This window comes from Anopheles aquasalis, chromosome 2 (genome assembly GCF_943734665.1).
Source record: "Anopheles aquasalis chromosome 2, idAnoAquaMG_Q_19, whole genome shotgun sequence".
Lineage (NCBI taxonomy): Eukaryota > Metazoa > Arthropoda > Insecta > Diptera > Culicidae > Anopheles > Anopheles aquasalis.
The window spans coordinates 42,197,501-42,217,459 of NC_064877.1; the positions used below are offsets into that span (position 1 = coordinate 42,197,501).

Here is a 19,959-nt window from a genome sequence, read left to right on the forward strand (position 1 = left end):
GAAGAAGGAGAATGATATCATGATCCTTTCTTTCCCTTTCCCTGCCCTTTGGGACGTGCAGGAATGGAAATGTTGGAATGCGAAAAATTAGAACAATAACGAAAGCTTCGCCAACACACAGGATCCACGTCGTCCTGGCCGTCGACGTCGACGTGCGGCCACTCGACTTCACGACGCTGGGCTGAAACGTGATCAAGAGCTGGCCCCAAAAACCCAGAACGTGGAACGTGTGCAAAAGGGTTGATTTGATGGCAGCCGCAGAGATCCTACAACCACTCGTCGCTATCCATACGGCGCCATCGCCATGTCCTTGAAGTCGCCGAGGGCTTGTGCGTGGGTCCCATCCCCACCCTCGTTCGACTATTAAGCCACGTTCACGGGTGTTTTCTTCCACGGGCTTGTGGCCTTGGGGGAAGGCTATTTGTTACCAGCTTCACGTCCATGTTCCTGGGCCGAGGGCATTCCCGGGCTGTTACCAACTGTGGGCTCTGCTCGCGAAACGGTTGGCAATACATCGCAATGTAGCAATGGCGCTTGCGGTTGGTGGTGCAGCAGCCCTCAATGGCGCTAATGTGTGCTCATTGTTTTACCCTTCATTACGCGCCAATAGTGTGCTAACTCTTCCGCCCGCTCACTTCCGCCACGGTGCCCCGGAGGCCGGATGTGTGGATAAGGAGAGCAGCATAATTAACGACACTCAAGCCCCCGGTCGTACCTTCTCCTCGGTGGCCTCAGTCCCTGTGCCTGAGGCAGCATAACAAGATGCTGGAACCTCCTTTTTGCAGCCGCCTTCAAGCCTTTACTCTTTTTCGGAAGGGGAAAGGGGAAAGGGAGAAGGGAGTGCCTTGAAGGGGTTTGTCAAACGTTTTGTGTGATGCCAAACACGCACACGCATTGTGAGTGTCGCTCATTCAATGGGTTTAATTAAATTGTATAACGACAAACGGACGCCCAGCATACCAGCACCATCCGAGCAAGGACCGGCAGACGACGGTGCGAGATCGGTGGCCAAGATTTGTGGCCAACCGACCTCTAGACCCACAACCACTAGGTGGGTGTGATGTGGTGCCAAGTGCGCGGTGGTTGAAATGATGTGTGACAAATGACAAATGGCAATCATTCGAGGTAAACACCTTGTGGCCACCGTTGGAGGTAGCGCTTTGACGGCAACAACGTACTATTGTTGTTGGTTTCACACCAAAGACCTAGCTCTGTGTGTATGTGTGTCCGCAAGGGCTAAAGGACATTGTCTCTTTTGTCACAATTGCTTCAATTATCCGCTTTACAGTGGAGGCCTCTTTTGGAAGGTACCTGACCCAATGGCAAATTTCAATATTTATGCTGAAGGAGCAGCATCATGTAAACATTAGGTCCAACAAATAGTTGAAATGGGTGGTTTTTATAGCCAAAAGCATGCCTCTGCACTGTGATAGCATAAGCAAATATTTATTTTGCATCACATGAGGAGGAATTTCTACGTCTTATCAATTTATTTATTTATTAAATTTTTAAGCTTTAAAATTATTTATATCGCCATTACATGAGAAAAATAGTAAAATTGTAATTGTCAATTGCAATGATAATAACCAAGCACAATTAAAATAAAATTAGAAACATTAAATAAACTGCATTTGAAAAAGTTTAGCCAAGCTTGTACCAAACTAATAGGAAGATTGAACCACTTACATGCATAATGTGTATGATAATTGCTCAATCATAATATCAACATATCAACAATAATTGCTGTACACAGATTTTCCTTCTACAAACAATCTGCTACATGATCAACTGCCTTTCGTTTCATGTAGATAGTGTTTGATATGCTAATCAAAGTTACACAAACGGTTATTGCGCATAATAAAGCAATGCAATCGGTGCATGCATCGGTCGGTAATGAAGTAGCTAACAGCACAGCAATTAAGTGACCTTCTGTTCTCCATTCTCAACAGCTAATATAGAAAGCAATGACTCACGCTTAACGCTCTACTGCATACAAGTTACTAAAAGGTTACGTTTTTTCCCCCTTTCGGTTACCATCCTTTATCCCACTGTGCAGTGTATTCCCAGTGACTCAGATCGCACCTGTACCTGTTGACTATCACCATCACCACCATTCATTCAAACCTTCAATCCTCACCACCAGCCCGCCAGCAGAAAGAGCGAGCGCTAGCGAGGCGGACTGATCTCAGTCCAATTCGCTAATCAATTTCCAATAAGCGGCCGATAAAGCCCGGATGTCAACATCGTCGCACACAAGCACAGCTGTGCTGATGGACGATGCAAAGTGAACACGGCAACAACCTTGGCCACCCAGCATAAACCGTTACCGCACACACCGTTCCTTCCTTCCTTCCTGCCTTACCGGAAAGTGCACAACCAGAGCACGTTGTCTAGCGGCACACCAATCCCTGCGCACTAGCGTTCCGTTGGGGCTGTTGCGAAGCGATTGCCGTATGTTTGCCAAGCACAAATCGGAGAATGTCTGTGGTGCGAAGCAATTGGCGAAGCGATAAAGCCATGCGTGTGGCCGGCATGTGTTAGGAAAAAGTGCGCGTCCATTCACCGATTCGGGTAGGGAGGGATAAGGAGGGGGTTCCCAGTAACTGTGCTATCATCCAAAACAAGGCGAAAACGGTCGCTTCCGGTAGGCAAACATTTGCATGTGCCAAGTGCGGCTTCGATCGCTACCAGGCCCAAAAATGGTGATTAGCTCGCACACCTGACCCAGTGCGTGTGTGTCATCGCTGTTGACGTAATGCGATCTTTTTCTTATCGCCAACAACAGCGTGTTTTATTGGCAAGCAAAGATGTGTTCACACAAGTTGCACTCCGTCGCTCTATCGTCACGTAATCGACGAGGATAAGCTCCGGTAGGTTAATTGACGCCACTTAGCACTCAATTCCCTGGAAGAAACGTGTCTTGCTGTCTTGCCAAGGGCATCGTCACTGTAATTAAACCATCGGCAACCAGCGCCAGCCAATCTCGACGTCAAACAGAAGCCACCAATGACGACGACAATGGCACGGTAGTGGTGGTGCTAGTGGTGGCTGGTGGTTGAAAAAAAAAGGCACCCAGACAGCCGGCTACCGGTTGGCCTGCGGCCTGTCCTATCATAAAATGTCCATTGCGCGAACCCAACTTTGTGATAACGATGTGCATCGCCACCCCCGGGGGCTATCGGTAGCAGTATCGATATCTTTGGCAAAGTGTCGGCGGCGAGCCGATATCGTCGTCGCCAGCGGCCAGCGCAAAATTGGTCCGCCTGTTTCGCGGGGATCGATAACGTGACACAGGCGACACCAGGTTACGCCACAAACTGGCTCGCGGTACTGGATACGAATGCAATATTGGGAAGACCCTATACCATTGCAAACATCCGGAGGGCGGAGAGACCCGGTAGAAGGAGGGCAGTGCAATCAAATTCAATTGCTTCAATGCTCGATGGGTCATTGCTGTCAAGGCGGCATCTCACCTTCAACTTTTTCCACGCTCAAGAGCCAAGTCCCAAGTATGGAAGCCTCAGAAGTCATCTGCAATAACAGTTGAACCCAGGGCAGCAGCAGCAGGCCATGACAGTAGCATGGATTATTGAAAAGAAGTGAGGACCGGACCAATCTCATGCAATTCCGAGTGCGAACTGGACTTGGAGAACTGTCACCGACCAGCAGTCCAGGCCGAAAGGGAGTCGGAAAGGATGCGAACCATTTCCACGTGCACTGAATCGAACGACTACTCCAAGTCCTCCGCCGTCGCACTCACATAAACCCGATAACCGGACTTCGAGAGGGAGGATTCGCATGCTTGGACTTGGACTTGGACTTGGACTGCTTGGTGGGTTCTTTAATATATTCCACCAATTTAGCGCAAGCGGACCGTGCACCCGGTGGAGAATCCGCTCATAAATTATGAGGCATCATCGAGCCCTCCACCAGCACCACCGGCACCATGTCTCGCTGTGTCTCTCTCTCTCTCTGTTGATGGTGGTCACCGTACCGAAGAAAGGCTGAAAAAGCGCGAGAAGACCCCTGGATGATGGTGATGATGATACTATGCTGTGTCTGTGTGCGCCCGTGTATGTATGCAAATTGGAGGGCTGAACGGTGAAGACTGCAATCTTCGTTCCGGCGGGTAGTTGGCGCGACCAAGCGGCCATTGTCGGCTTATGCTGCGTTATCCACCGACCGTGACTCAGCCCAACCCAGGTCCAGCCCCTTTAGGTAGGTCTTCGGGCAAGCAGACAAGTCTTCTACCGGAGTTGATTGCTTTGTTTGCATACTGCTTCGCCTCCCTCTTCGAGCGACGCTGATCATTCAGTCCCAACCCCCCCGGGGTAGCAGTAGAAGAAGGTTCAGGGGACGTTCGGTTCGGCCATAAAGTAGTCGCGATAACTTTCGCTCGAAGGAATTCGTGCCAGAACCGGGCAAGGAGGAAGGACAAACAAAATGCACACCAGCGCACCCCAAGGCTTACCTGGCTCGAATCCGGACTGGCGGAGGCGACCATATCCTTCGTGTCCTTGCTGTTGGCCGTCGTGCTGATGGTGGTGCTGGTGGTGGTGGTAGTAGCAGCACCGTACAGCGTTGCCGCTTTGGTGCCGTAGGCCGGCGTGAAGGTGTTGGGATGATGGACACCGAACACGAACGGTCCATCAATATCGGCCGCGTTGACCGGCTTGGGTGCGACCGGTGATTCCGTGCGCCGCGGTGGTGGTGGCGGTGTCTTGTGCTGCTGGAACAGCCGCTGTGGCGGTGCAGGAGGAAGTGGTCCCGGTGAGGCAGCATCCAGTAACCGTCGACGGAGTTGCTGCTGCTGCTGTTGGGCGTTGTTGATGGTGTTGCTGATCGGTTTTAGTCCTCCTGCATTGAGCTGATTATGATGGTACACCAGCTCATCGTAGTCATCGTCATCATCATCATCATCGTCATCGCTGTTGTTTCGGTTGACGGTGTACTGGTTGACGGTATGCTGATGATGCTGCGCTCTTCGGTAACCATCGTCCAGATCGGAGAACTGAAAGTCCGGCTGGCGTCGATGCAACCGATCGGACGTTTCATTCGTCGGCGACGGTGGACTACCGTACGGGTAGCCCTTGTGTGAGTTCGTCGAGTTCCACGATTCGTACTCGCGGCTAATCAGGTTGAAGTCATTGTAGCCCCGTACCGGCACCTTGGGTTGACCATACTGGTGCTGCTGCTGCTGCTGCTGCAGCTTCTTCGTGCTGACGACCTGCGGTTGGGCTCGGCGCTCCAGCAGTGGCCGAGTGGACCGATTGAACGGATGATCACGTGATTGCATCGTTGGGCTTCCGATACTGTTACCACCGACACGTGTACCCGGTATTGTAATGCCAAAGATCTCCGTTATTGTCGGTGACATGGAAGTGCCGTCACACTGGTACTAGCTCACTGATAGACACTCACGCACGCACATCCGTTAGAGCACCGGGATTGTAATTGAACTTTTCGCTTCTCTGGTGAGCTACACTCGTTACAATCGCTTTCCACACTTGCTGACGCACTCGAGCATTTCCACGCACTTCATTTGCTCCTTCTTTTTCCCACAGATACACAGACCAACCGTTCCCGTTAGCTTCGCCAGTAGCCCCCAAAAAAGCACTAACACCACTCGGCGCTATGGCCGCTCCCTGGGCTCTGCTCACACGCTACACTGTAGCGGGCTTCCGGAATTTTCCGGCCACTGATTTTTGCCAGTGACGCACAAACACTCCTCCACACTCCGGCACTTCCGTTACGTTTACGCGTGCACAGGGGACGTCGAACCGCAGAATCGAAACCCACTCGCTTCCTATGTGAATCACTCCGAGACCGAGCCACTAATGCACTGGCTGCTCTGGCGCCTGCTCTGGTTCCGTTCCGACTCGGAGCGCATCGATGTTACGATCGATCGATTGATGGCCACCTGGTGGCCTGGCCGTGTTGGTTGAGATGATCTTTTTTGAGCTCGCCTTATTTTTGTACCGATCTCTCCCCGGGCTTCACCTCGTTATCTTACTCGACAACTTCACGGCCCGTTATGGATGATGCACACGCCAGATATCAATCGCGCCTGCACGAAGAGGAACAGCAGTAGGAGGACGTGGAAGACGTGGGTGATGATAACGATCGACCGGATTCGGCTGGTTGGTTGGCTGGATTTTCACAAATCTCATCACCAGGCAAACGCACTCACACAACAGGAACACGCGCGTGCTTTCACGCGGTCCACTGGGCGGTCTTCCCGAAGCTTCTTCGATCCGACGAGTTGTCACGCTTTGCACATCACAGTCACCGCTAGGAAGAGGAAGAAAAGTGAGAGAGAGAAGCGTCATGAGAATCGATCAGGTGCAACGGCGAAGGTTCCCCGGAGGTGCGCGGCACCATCTGATGATGTAGTAGCCGTACTACTACTACTATCATCAACCGACCACTGATAGAGAGTGTAAACAAAGCCGCGGTACATGGTGAACTGTCCAAATTGTCAACTACTCGTCGCTACTAGAACACACTTCTTGAAGGAGACGCACAACCGAGTAACGGAGGAGGGTTGTCATTCATCAACTCAACAGCAACTGACTGATAAACGTAACTTCGCCTCTCGAGCCTCGGCCACCATCGAAGGCCAGCCCCAAAATCGCACACGGACTGGAGATAGGCGGGCAAACGCGTTATCGCCTGTGTTGGCAGGCGGCACCATGTCACCCTTGTTGTTGTCGTCGTGTGTGCAAGTCTGTGTGTGACTATGCATTTGATGAGCCGGACATTAGCACGCAGGGGAAACGCATTGTGACACACGCGCCCCTTAGATGCGAAGGGGTTGCAGTAAAAGGGCCTGAGAACGTCCTCGTGCACTGGTGGAGAGAGGGGGGGTCGGAACAGCGGTCGCTGTCACCGGCCGTGCTTCACCGGTTTTTTCCCACCAGCACCAGCACCAGCACCGCTCGTCAACGGGTGCACCAGTCCGTGGAGTCAACTCTCCCCTGTTTTTTATTGTGTGAGAAAGAAGGGTGCGTAGCTCCTCTTGGTGGTGGTGTTGGTGTTGGGCTGCATAACTTTGCTGCTTCGCTTGTATACACTTTCCCAGCGACCCTCTGCTCCGCTGCAGCACACAGCTGACGCGATGGTCACCATCGAATGCAGCTACTAGCCGGGACAATCCGCCATCCGCAACAGGCGCACCGTGAGACACAGCGCAGCGCATTGTTGCGATGATCCCCTCTCTTTCTGGGACCCTCTTTGCAATGAAGCGACCATTCTTCAGCTAAAGATGTGACGATGCACCTCCAGGTTCCTGGATGGTGGTTTTACAAATGGCGGAAGTGGGTTAGCAGTTCCTATGTTGGGGACTTTTTTTGGTTAAGCAAAAAAAGGGGATTTAAACTAAAGTAATTGAAAGTATTAATGGTGTAAAAATCATATCCGTTCACAAAATAAAATTGAAACCCATTTGCTAGCATATTTCCTTATTGAACACGTCTTGTTTGATTTAGTTTCTAATTGATCTCGAAAGAAAACTCGGAGCTAAATTGGTTCAAACAAACCTCAGCCAGGGGAAAACATAATTTCCGAAAAAGGATGTACAAACACCCTCTCCTTTGTCTAGCCCCGGGGGCAGGGCGCAGCTCGTGCTCGAAAACGAAAAAGAATGAAAGAAAAGTGCCGTAGCTTTAAAAAGCAACCTTAGAAATGAGGCAGAAGCGAGAGATCAAGAAAAACTGGAAAGAAAACAAGACAAGACGCAAAAGGGAGAAAAATCAAAGAAGCGAACGGGCGAAAGATAGAAACAAAAGAATAGAGGAACGTTGAAAGAAGAAGAAGAAAAAACTAAAACGGGAACGCGAATGGGAAACATCAAAGTCCAGAAGAGTCGAGAGCCAAACGGATCGAGACGCAAGGCAAGATCGAGCGAAAGGTAAACTGCGAGCGGCAGCAGCAGCCACAGCAAAGCGAAGCAGAAGAAGGAGCAATCAGGAACATGAACAGCAGCAGCAAAAAGCCACACCGGGGAGAGGCCAGATTGAGGCGTGCGGCCGCGATCATATGCCAGCGGTGTGTTCAGGCCGGGCCGGAGCAATGTTCCGAACACACCGGTGGAACCGATTAAATGGAACAAACACCACGGTGCGCGCTCGAGCGAGATTGAAGCTTTCCACCCAACCCTGGCATGCAGTGCACACTCTCCCCCCCTTTTATGGCCCCACCAAAAGGGGGAGAGGGGGACACGTTTCATCAAGCAGCACACAACACGCCGCGCATCGACACCAAATCCAAATGCATCTACACCGCACACGCAGCAAAGTTCGATTTTTGGGGTGGCCCCCCGCTTGGACACTGTGACAGGGGGGGGGGGGGGGGGTGCACTACTTACACAAAGGAGGGGGGGGGGATTGAGAGGGGAACACGCACTTCGTCAACCAGAAGTATTCAAAGTTCGCCACTAACCGTGTTTTTTTTCTGGGGCTCGTTGCTTAAATCGATTCGAAAAAAAACGCGATCGTCACACGGCGAGATGATCGTGAGCAGGAACGAAAGAGCGAGACGGTGAGAGCGGGACACGCACGCGCTCGCGCACAAACACGTTAACGCGGATGACGCCACGGACCAGAAAAGGGTTGCGTCGGTCGCCGTCGAGTGGCCAAGAGAAACTAAACCTGTGGCGGCGGCGCTTGAACGGTGGAACTGTGCCAGAGCAACAACAACGACCTGTTCAACAAGCGAGAAGCTTCCACCACAACGATACAACGTATGCCACAACGTGCACGCACACCAGCGATCCAAGAAGCCCGCACGCCGTTCATTCAATGCACACCTTGATCATCAGCATCGTCGCCGTCGGCTCAATGGGCAAGGGTAGTAACAGCGTGCGTGCGAGCAGAAAGAAGAGATAAACGGTGGCAAAGAGATCGACAGAGAGAGCGAGAGAACGGTTATATGTGTGAGTGCGAAAAGAGATTGCAAAGAATGATGCTGCAGCATATGTGGTACGGCGGAGCGAGGTGGCTCTACCTGAGAGAGAGGCCTGAATCATCAGGCATCGTCAGCGGTTGTTGCTGGGGACCTCAACCTTTTTGGACCGCTTCGTCATGTTGACCGATGGTTTGAGGTGCCTCGAGCCTTCTCGACAGCCACCAACAGTATGCGTAGCTTGTTGTCTGACTGACTGGTGGTTGTGTGGTGGCCGGAGCACGCAATCCGGCACAGCAGAGAACTGGCGCTGGTTTCAAGGTTTTCCTAGTTCAGCTAATCGCCAGGTAGATGATGATGATGATGATGATGATGGTGCTGCTGCTGTTGCTCATGCTGCGGATGCTGATGACCTCTGGTTGGAGCAGTGCGGACGATCTGGTTTGTCGATGAACTTTGAACACCCCTCCGAAACCGCGACCTTTACTTGGCGTGTCTATGGAAGGGTTTAGGAGCGCCTTCATGAGCGGCAGAATCCCTTTGGAAGTCAGGTGGATCGTGGTCGTCGATCTTCGGCCAAATGCACCGCTCAGGAGGAACTGGAGATCGCGATCGTTCAAGCAAAGCAGCAAAGGTTTGGAAGGGAATGAATCAAAGGTGCTAAGTATTCCCGCTCGGTCTTGGCGCAACCGACTGGCCACTGTTTACATTGACTAACGAGTTCCCAAAACGTTCATCTTCGTCCCTTGGTGCTAATGGTACTGAACCTTCACAAGGGAACGAGATCTCCAGACACAGAGTCCACTCGGCGGAATTTCGTGTTAACTACCCCGAGTGTTAATTAAGCGCTTCTAACGGCTATGTGGCCAGTACCTTTAACGATAAGGTCCACATGACACTCAGCAGTCAACAAATCACACCGGAAGACGCTGACGCACTGCACCAAGCAAAACGCATCAACGACATCAACGAACGGGGGGGTTGGCAAATTACGCCCGTGATCTCACGAGTGCCCTCTAGTTCGTCCGGTTCCCTTTTGGGTGGGGATCACGGTGTATACCAATCATTAGGCCGGTCCGCGCGAGAGCATCGACGAACCCAGTGTCAGCGATCAGCGCTGGCCAGTGGCGACGTCAAGTATGCACCGTCATCGAACGATCGTTGAACTTTCCCCACTCGCCGCTCGTCGTTGTTGTGATGGCGCTCCGAGGGCGGGCCAGGGGTCTGTGTGAACCCCTTTCATCCTCCCCTTCCACAGGTTGTGGTGGCCTATTGCTGCTCCAAGCTACGGTTCCTCCGTGGCTTCGAGAACAGAGAACGGCCGATAATTGGTACGTCATGCCTGCCGGACTGCAGTCACCAACAGAGAGCAAGAGAGAGAGAGGGAGAGAGAGATGCCGCCCGTGATGCTGACCGAAAACAGGACAGAACGGTCTCCCCAATTCCCCACCCCCAACCATCAACACTGATACCGGGTTCGGGGTTGTGGACCATGATGGGCCTCTTTGTGCGCTGTGGTCTGATCTGAAGTCAAGAAGTTGAGAATTGTTTGGTCTGAACGATCGATCGAACCGATACACGGTGGACAAGGGGCCACCCGCCCCGACCAAAAACCCGACCATCGATCTTGATGGAGACGTTTCTTTGTTGTTGTTTGCTGTTGGGGTTTTGTGCTGAAGGCTGTGCAGTGAAGTGAAGTGTGGCCCGCTATCCGCTACTCCAAAAACCGTTCATAACCTTGCATCATCTTTCGTGGAGATGAGTATCGGCATCACGTCGCGTATCTGGCTGTCTAATCTCGACGCACTGATCCGCCTGTGGCCTTGCCTAACTAGATCAAGTTGATCATCAAGTTGCCGTTACTTAAAAAACCGCACCACCAGCACCTAGCGGGCACTAGCGGTGGCCAGGCCACTACACACAGAACGTGCGTTGCTTCATCGACTTCAGCGAAGCCACATGCAGCAAAGACGCTGGCTGACTGGAGGCCAAACCGGAGGCCTCCGTGATCTTGTAATGGGTGCTTGGAAGGGGGGGATGCGGGGTGCTTTCGATGTCTTCGGTTGTTGGTTAGCGCTTTTTGTATGATTTACGTTGCAGCGTGTTGCAGTTTGTTGCCAGTTGTGGTGTTGTATAACGGCATCGACAAGATCCATGCACCGCTGCTTCCCTTCTCTCCACTGCTACAACGGGGGTTGGTTGGTGTAATTTACAAAATTATATTTCATCACCTGCCGCGCCATCACCTCTCACCACGTGTAAAAATGCTAGTGACCGACATCGTGACCCTAGGGCGACCATTCGGAGTATAAAGATTGACCAAAATAGGGGGGAAGTTAGCAAAGAGTTCAAACCTCAACCATCAAAGCTTTGGGGTGCAGCAGCTCGCCTGCATCGCATCGCTGGTGCTTCCCAGGTGAGCACCCATCGAGGCCACTTGAACAGCGGTGATCATCACGAGTCCACCGATTGTCCAAATATTTGGTCTTCAGAGGGCGAACGATGCCAAAGATGCTGTGTCGATGATGCTGGAGGTGATGATGAAGCAAGTGGACGACGTTAAGCACTTCATCTTTCAGCTCTGCGGGCGCGCGCACCAGTAACGTCACACACTAATGACCTCTTATTGTCTTCTGTTGAGGTCGTTTTGAGGGTATAGCGCACTACCTCGATCGGTGCGTTTTAATACGCGATCCGTCCAAACCGTCAATTGCTTGCTCCGTTCGCATAATTCGCGTTCACCGTCCAGGGAGAATGACGGCCCTCTGGGTGCACTATCTGGGTCACTGGACCAGCCACGGGGTTGGTTACATCAATTTGATGGCCCGCTAAGGACTCTCTCTCTCTCTCCCGCTCTGTCATCTCCGAGTACGAGCCATAATAGGTAGCTTAGCGTTTAGGCTCGACGTGTAGGAGCCAACCGACGGACCAACAGCAAGTGCGCCGTTTGTCGAGTTTGATTGACAGACGGAGAGAGGTTTAGCAGATACCCCGGGTGATGGTGGTGAAAGGGATACCGCGGTTGATCCGAATCCGAGGTATCGAAGACGCACTTGCAACTCACAACCGGTGCCGGGTCGGTTGCCTTACGAGGTCGGACGAGACACACGGAGCCTCAGATTCAATAAATCTTCTCCGCCAGCCTTAATAAGCCTGCCAGGTGTACCGCCTCGGATTGGTCGGTAATTGCTTAGCGTCGTCGTCCTCGTCTGAGCATAATTCCATAGACCTCGTTTAGTTAATTTGATTTGCTTCTCCACTTGAGCTACAGCCTTGCTACAGCTGCGCCATTTCTTGAGTTCGCGGACGCGTATCGCGCAGAATACTGTCTTCCAAGGATGCCACCGTACCGCCGGGTTCGGTTCGTTGTTTATGGGCCCTGCTGGCCCCCTACACCCGCTCCGTGCGCTAATCCCAGCTGTCAAAGCATAACTTTCTATAAAATTTATTATGAGCCTGCCTGCCAAACCTCACTCACTACTCGGGATGCTACCACTTCTGTGCCAGCTCTTTTTCTCTCTTTCCACGATCTCAGGCGCTTAATAACGTCGACTTATAAGTTTTCCAACACAAACAAGTGCTTGGATCGCACCAAATACACCTTCTCCCAGCCAAACCGATGGTGGCCGTTCCATGGCGGCGAAAGAGATTGAAAGCCGAGACGAGATCGCAAACCAAGGGCCATGCACCGAACGAGTGGGGGGGGGGGGGGGGTGGAGATTCGTTGGCGAAGCAAATTTAGAATGCATCTGGGTGCGCTCAGTCAAGCTTTAGTGCCATCTCTCTCGAGGGAGAGAGAGAGAGAGAGAGAGAGAGAGAGACAGGCTGGCATCTCCACCATCGGCACCAACCAACCATCGTTCGTAATCGGCGCTAATGTGTCCCTTTTGGTGCCTCGTTCAAGGCTCGATAAACTGGAAGCTGGAAGCCGATCTACGGCACAACGCGTCGTGTCCTCGCTCGCTTCATTCTTGCCCGGTATCGACGCTTGCGCGATGCTTTTGCGGATTGCATCTTCTTCTGCATCTTCGGCGCGTTTGTCACGCAGCACCCTGCACTTTCTGGCTGCCGTCAAACTGAAGCAGGAAGCTGAGGAAGTTTCACGATTGCCGTGTGCAAGCAGGAACGCGGAAGGTAGTACGGATGCACTCTGCACGAGCTGCAAAACAAAAACGACAAAAAAGGTTTTTGTTTTTCTTTCTTTCTGCTTCTTGAGCCACAGAACGGACGGACATTGCTGTTCTGCGCCAAGGAGTTTCTCCAGCGATGGCGAATGGCAGGTGTTCAACTTGTTGATGGCAAGCATTGGTCGTCGTTGCATTGGCGAGCAGCAGAGTATGGCCACAGGGTCCAGCTCCGGGTTGAGGTGAAACCATGAAGTTTTGCTTCATTATCCTTCGCACGGCGAGACGGAGCGGTACGGGCACATCCTCAGCCTACCGGTCAGTCAGGTCATGCTGGTCGTTCTGCGTTCTCCGTTTCGTCCGTCTGTTTGTCATCCCAATTTTCGTTCTTCCAGTTCTTGGCGCATCTTTCGATCCTTACACCGGGTCCGGGGGTCATTATCCAGGCAGTTGATCACTACCGAGTGGCACTGGAAGCACCTTTTTCGGACCGGATCGGTAAGTGCCGCTGCTGTCTGGATGCTTCCAGCACCACATCATGCCCTGTAGGTGTTCGTTTGATGGTTATGTACGATCCATTTAACAAATGGTCAAACTTGCGCCCAGTCCACGGCGGCCTATGTAACACGGCAGGTCTAAACCATCAATCAGCTGCTGCTGCTGCAGTTCATTTGAACGTTTTCCTTCTCAGAACACCTTTTGCCACGCTATTGGGATGTGATTCAATGGAGGAGCATCTTCAGTTCCTGACCAGCAACAGCAGCAGCAGCAGCAGCAGCAGCAAAAAGAACAGCAAACCCATGCGACTACAGTTCGTTGGGATCATTTATTGAATTAACGCAACATGTTACGGCGCATCGCTTCGTGGACTCGGTTTCGCAGACTCGAATGCAGTAAACAAGGAGTTCCATCACACTTCCGTCACAGGGATTGTATAATCTGGAAAATAAGGAACAACAAGAACCATCAAACACAATCGCCACCACGGTGCACACGTCAAACACAAACAGAACAGATTTATTGTCGTGAACTCGTCTACGTGGTGCAGCTCTACGGCCGCTACGCTACACTACGCTGGTAGCCACGCGAGGGCTAGCAAGGGTTTCATGCGTGGCCGAAACTCCTCCAGGACCTTCGTTCGAAGAAGGGTGTCATTATGCGTGTGCGTTCGTACGCCGTGTGATGCCGAATTAAGAAGCGCAGTGGGTCCAATTAGGGTGTTCGTGCATGCATACATGGTGTACATGGAAAACATGAATTTTGGAATGGATTTAGGAACACTGAAGGAACCGACCACGAACGCGTACGCAACACTTCACGGGAATATACTTGATGGTGACAGTACCAGTGAGGCATTGCAGCTTTTGAGAATCCCCCGAAGCAGCGTCACATCGTCCGGCGAGAGGGCCCATCCACTCAGCTGCCCGACGCTCTGCAACTCCGGACAGCGATCCATCAGAATCTAGAACGGGCGATAAACCGATGAAACACATTAACAGTCTTGTATCCTTGTGCATCGACACTTTGCTACTTACCTCCACGGACGCCATAGACAGGTAGGGCGCTGAGGTGAACCACACATCCTCGAGCTGATAAAAGTCTTGCTCGATCACCATCTGACTGATATCCTCATCACTGAAACTAACCGAATCGATGGCAAGTCGCTTCAGGGAGGTCGTTTTACAGAGGAAGCTCCTCAAACTCGGCTTCTGGATTGGACTGTGCAGTATTTCCAGCCCCTGCAGATTGGCGAAACTGCGATCACCACTGAACGTGAGCGAGTCCATCATGTAGAGGTCGAGATCGATCAAATCGGGACAGCATCGTACAAGCCGATTAACTTCCAGCGGTCCGTAGCCCTTGATGACCGTCAGATGATACAGCCCATTGCCGATCGTCTCCAGCAGGGTCGTCAGCTCGTAGCAGTTGAACTTGTGCAGCTTAAGCCGACGCAACTGCACGTTGGCCAGCTTCTCCAAAACACCCACCTCGGGCGAATCTAGATAGATGTCCTCCAGCTTGGGACAACAGCGCACAATGGCGTCCATCACTTTGCCGTTCGTTTGCGTATCGTGCAGATACGCGAGCTTACACCGGAAACCCGCATCTTTCTCCTCGAGAATGTGCAGCAAACTACGTCCAACGTACGAATAGGATTGCAGGGTGGCCAAATTCGGTAGATGCTGCAGTAACAGCGCGACGTCCATGTGGCAAATGTTCTCATCACCCAACGATCCAATGTCCACGTACGTTAGCGTCTCCCGGCACTCCCCGTAGCACAAATACTCGATGCCAATCTCGGTGATGTCCGTCTCACCGCTAATGTCGAGCTGCCGCATACACTTGCTGTAGTCAGCGATGTGCTTCAGCAGGTCATCGGTAGCGATGTGCGGTATCGTGAGCTTCGTAAGGCGTGGCAACCGCTTCACGATCTCGTACATGTAGCACATGCTCTCCTCCTTCACCCAAACGCCCTTCATGTTGAGACGACGCAATCCGCGACCGCGGGCCGCAATCACCTTCAGGATTTGCTCGTAGTACGCCACCGGAAAAATATCGGTCACCAGTCCCTGGACACCCTCGTTCAGTAGCATCTGCAGGCAGCAGAAACGCATCGACGCCTCGAGCGAATCCGAGCAGAGGATCACACGCAGCAGATCGTCGTAGATGTTGCTCGTCGCACCCATACTCTCGAGGTACGAATTGATCGCGATCGTCAGCAGCCCATAGTCCGGTGGGATACCGAATGCGTAGCACGTCTGTACCATGGTCCCGATCGCACCGACAATCGTACCGGCCAGCTCGGCCAGCGCGATCTCGCTCAGCGTACGCACCGGTTGCTTCTTGGACATCTCTCTCGTCTCGTCTCCTTCTAATTCCTACAAAATCTGACCAACAACAATGGAGAACATATCACAATACGGCACCGAGACGCGTGTTTCGGTATGGAACCAAAATAAAATCCACCCGTCCACCACCGTGGGCATGCGCGCCAAATCGCGGATCTGTATTTGTTTTGCTTTGCAAAAAATCCGAATCAGGCCTCACTTACGTAAGCCAAAATAAGCCGATTTTTTTTGGTCCCCACTTTTCGATTAGTTTCGCCAATGAACTGGCCACCAAGCTGTTTTCACCATCCACCACCACCGGATGTAGGCTAATTCTGACGAGATTTTCAATCGGACTAATCCGCGATCACGAAGCAACGAAACGGGTTGTACGAGAAGGCGTTTTAATACGCGATAGAACCTGGGCCTAGCCCCGGATCATACTGATCGGTCTGACGGAGCAACTGCACGGCTAGGACCTGCATGTGCTTGTCAGATTGCTGGCGTGCGTAAGTTACTTATTTTTAAACATCTGCGCAGCGGATTGTTTGTATACAAAAACTGCCACCGGCGATCGCTCAGCTGGTTGGCCACCGTACTGCGCACATGGTTGCTCAACAGCACGGCGGAATGCGTGAGCGTCTGTCTGGCGGTGTTGTTGAGTTTCAAGTGGGAAAATCTCGTTGTTTAAATTGTATTTTTGTAACGGTTTGATACTATTTAAAAATAAAACCGTTCTTTCAGGTGTATCATCCTTTTTCAATAAAATATAGTAAAGTATTGCTTATCGGTATACAAATGGAACGCATGAGAATGGTTTTTAAGTGTAATAAATATATTGCTAAAATATGCTAAAAGAAACAGTTTTTGTCATCAACGCTGTTACTATTTAAAAAAAAATAAGTGTAAATTGAATGATAGACACGCCAAACATATTGTCTTCCAAAAATCGATGGAAAGCTCGAATAGCATCGCAACCATGAGTCGTAATGCAGATCGGAACTAGTAAAAAACCATGATGCTACAACTTTTTTTTTACTTTTTTTATTCGATAAAATCATAAAAGGTAACATAAACCCAGACAAAAAGCAAAGAAAAGTTACTACTCAACGAAGAAGTAAGGCTACCATAAAATACGAGCTCACAATGTTTAAACCAAGTGCCTCATCCAACCAAAACAAGCTTAGCAACTGAATAATGATGAATAAGATGCACTTCGTCCAAACAGCGTTCCAAGTCTGACGGTTCGGTTCAAGCCACAATGGAAAAGTTTTCCAATTTGTCAACTTTCAATCCAACCATCAACCACCGGGCGTAGCCATCAGGCCACCATCAGCATAATAAACAATTCAATGCTTTTAATGGTCGTTTAATGGTTTCGAAGAAAATTCGATTACAGCAATTCGGAGCATTCCACTGAGAAAAATTATAAATACCATACCAGTGTAAGTGGGTTCAGGTTTTGTGTTTCGTAAGCCATTTTATCGGAATTGAAGTATTCAAATTGCTCTCTCTCTCTCTCTCTCCCGAGTGCGTCCCATGGACTATTACTTCCGTTCCATGCGATATAGTTTGCTCGTTACTGCATTGTTTCCCGTGAAGTGCTATTTCGCTATCGACATCAGCAATCTCACGGAACCCAACCAAATGGATGCCCCTTACTGTCCTACCGGAAAGGGGCGTGCGGTCCTACCGGAAAGGGGCGACTAGTCCACCGGAAAGGGGCGTGCGGTGACAAGCAATCACTTCATCAATTAAACTTTAATCGAAACGCACCATTTCAGTGGTAGCCCAAACCACAGATTTCAATTTCCTTATCCAACTCTCAGTATTACCGCAGAAGCTAGCAACACTGTTGCTCACCTTTTGCACGATTTATTCAGGCTAGTGCGGTGCCGTCGTTGCTTCTTCTCGTTGGTCGCCCCGAAAAACCCCGCGTCAACATGAACTCGGAGTTGGGGTATTTTTTTTACGTCCCCCTCAATGGTACCGCGCAGCATGCCCATAACCGGTTCGGACAAAGCACCACATTGCTACCGGTCGTCAACGTGGTTTGTCATCTTTTATTTCCATTTTTTTTCGTTTTGTTTCTTTGGTTTCGCCGAAAGCAGCTGACTGCGAGCACCCAGTAAACGAGCCCCATCGTACCGGTTACGCCACAGTCTCCATGCTTCCAAGTCCTTTCCAATTTCGTACACGATTAACCCTCCGGAACGCCCTACCCTGCGCTATTTAGATGGGCGATCCTTCGCATCGCTGTCCCACCAGTGAAAGATGCAAAAACGAGAAATTTGTGTTTAGCTCGGGGTGAAGAGATCTCCATAAATAATCCGCACCGTAGGTGGGTGCTTTGAATGCCCCATCGTGGACCTGTTGGACACTCTGTTAGCTCTCTGTCTGTGGCGGACCATTTTCTGCGCGATGAATAATGAATACTTTATGGACGGACAGACTGGAAGATGGTAGAAGGTGGCTCGAAATCATGGACACAGCATCCGGCAATTATCGTAACCGAATGTGTCCCGCGTATTGTGTCTTGAGTGTGTCTCGAAAGCTTATTAGAAACGATGGCCCATTTCACGATGGCCCTCCTCCCCATTGAAAGAACAACTCCGAAGAGCTACTTCAACGCGAAACGCGAAAGATCAATCTCAAACTCGAGGAAATTCCCGGGCTCCTTCATGTCGTTGCCGTTTTATGATGCACACCGTGGCTCGTAAATGTTTTATCTTATGTAATCTGCGTGCCTAACGCTGGGGAAGGCTGGAAGGTCAAGACAAGCTGCGGGACCGAGGGACCTATCAAACGTGTCACCGCTCGAGATGAGGTACTTTCACTTTACACTTCTACCGCCATCGAAGTGAAAGCCAAATCACGGAACCAAAACGTGCCGAGGCGTTAGTAAACGGCGCGACGGATAGTATCGCCAACAGTTGAAAGTGTTCTCGCGCCAAAGAATAACACGGACGCGGTGAAGAAGGATGTGTCAGAACAACGTGAATGCTGGTGTTTGTGCTGCTGGTGTCGATGTCATGGCTGTACGGGGGCCCAAAAACCAATAAAATGAAAAGCAAACCCTATCGAAGACCCCCCTTGGGGGCTCCGATGGGGGCTGATGGCTTCGTAGTCAGCCATCGGACACCTTTTCCCAGGGTTGGGAGGCCATCCCGCAGCTACGTCCGCCGGAACTCGATACTTCTTTCGAAGGCCAGTACGCGCACGATCCGCGTTGAGACCTTACTACCACTACCACTAGCGTGTGTACGGTGAGGTGACTGAGGTTCAGGGTCCTTATCCATCGGTTCTTTCCAGCTGCGTTCGGCCAACGACCGCGGTCTCACTCGCGTGCGTGCGTGCATCCCAGTTCCAGTTTACCAGCTACATAACACAAACCAAAGCAAAAAAAGAACAAGCAACAAAACCTATCCAAACCCTTGCTTCGCATTGCTGCTGCTGCTGCTGCTGCTGCTAGTGGTGGCTGGGCTTAAACCACAGGATCTCTTCGGTGCTTTTAGTGAAATCGAATCCCTCTGCTTTGCGCCCTGTTTCGATGTTCGAACAGAAACAGGTCCTTCGAAGCTGGAGGGCGACTTGGAGGAGGCACATCGGTTGCGTCGGATTGCGGAGCGGTGACGGCGCGGTTCGGATTACGACGGTCGTCATCGGCGTCAGGTTGTCAACGACATTTATTTACGACGCTTTAACGCAATCTAATGCCATCAGCCAGTGAGAGATTGTGTGTGACCTGAGAGAGGATGAGAAAGAGTGAAGGAAGAGGGGACTGTAAAAGCTCCTCAATGGGTTCCCCCCTTCGCGACACCACGTTGGAGTGGCGTGATTGAGAAATTCGATCACCCTGAACGTCTCCATCGGTGGTTCGTCATCATCACCATCATCATCGTCACCGGCGCTGTACGCCAGGACATCTCATCCCCGGAAAGTGGAGTCAGCTGGCGGTGCCAGTGATGACAACGATCCGACGGACCTATTAATTATGATTAGACAAGGAAAGGACAATGGTGGATGAAGTCGTATCATCCGTTGCCACCGTTTCTAGCGAGGGAAACCGATGAGGATTGTGGTGCTACGGTTGTTTTGTGGTCTTG

The 19,959-nt window shown here is 51.3% G+C and overlaps 2 protein-coding genes across 5 annotated transcripts in view; both read right to left on the minus strand.

Moving 5' to 3' along the window:
• The window catches only part of LOC126570862 (uncharacterized), a 35,568-nt gene extending 27,129 nt beyond the window's left edge, over window positions 1-8,439 (minus strand). The window contains exons 1-2 of one of the 2 annotated variants that reach the window (XM_050228918.1): window positions 8,404-8,439; window positions 4,472-6,291 (exon numbers count right to left, since the gene is read on the minus strand). In XM_050228918.1, coding sequence (XP_050084875.1) covers window positions 4,472-5,377 — 906 coding nt within the window. In that variant the 5' untranslated portion in view covers window positions 5,378-6,291; window positions 8,404-8,439. Of the gene's footprint in view, window positions 1-4,471; window positions 6,292-6,506; window positions 6,541-8,403 lie in introns of those variants that run through there. The other variant, XM_050228919.1, reaches the window with a different exon arrangement.
• A 5,393-nt stretch (window positions 8,440-13,832) lies between these two features.
• Window positions 13,833-16,291, minus strand: LOC126581529 (uncharacterized). Of its 3 annotated transcripts, none has more exons than XM_050245243.1 (4): window positions 16,078-16,291; window positions 14,561-15,904; window positions 14,371-14,487; window positions 14,051-14,157 (listed from the first exon to the last, which is right to left on the minus strand). In XM_050245243.1, the coding sequence occupies exons 2-4, from the start codon at window positions 15,875-15,877 to the stop codon at window positions 14,095-14,097; spliced, it is 1,497 nt and encodes a 498-aa protein (XP_050101200.1). In that variant the 5' UTR covers window positions 15,878-15,904; window positions 16,078-16,291; the 3' UTR covers window positions 14,051-14,094. The 3 variants fall into 3 exon arrangements, with proteins under 3 accessions (XP_050101201.1, XP_050101200.1, XP_050101199.1); XM_050245242.1 differs by having other exon boundaries at window positions 14,561-15,913; XM_050245244.1 differs by lacking the exon at window positions 14,051-14,157 and adding an exon at window positions 13,833-13,964 and having other exon boundaries at window positions 14,561-16,291.
• Window positions 16,292-19,959: the final 3,668 nt, after the last annotated feature.

Coding starts and splice junctions, on each gene's coding strand:
- LOC126581529 (XM_050245243.1), bottom strand. CDS start 15,877: ATGTCCAAGAAGCAACCGGTGCGTACGCTGAGCGAGATCGCGCTGGCC. Junction 14,488..14,560: donor TGTCTATGGCGTCCGTGGAG/GTAAGTAGCAAA, acceptor CGCCCGTTCTAG/ATTCTGATGGATCGCTGTCC. Junction 14,158..14,370: donor AAAGCTGCAATGCCTCACTG/GTACTGTCACCA, acceptor CTTCGAACGAAG/GTCCTGGAGGAGTTTCGGCC.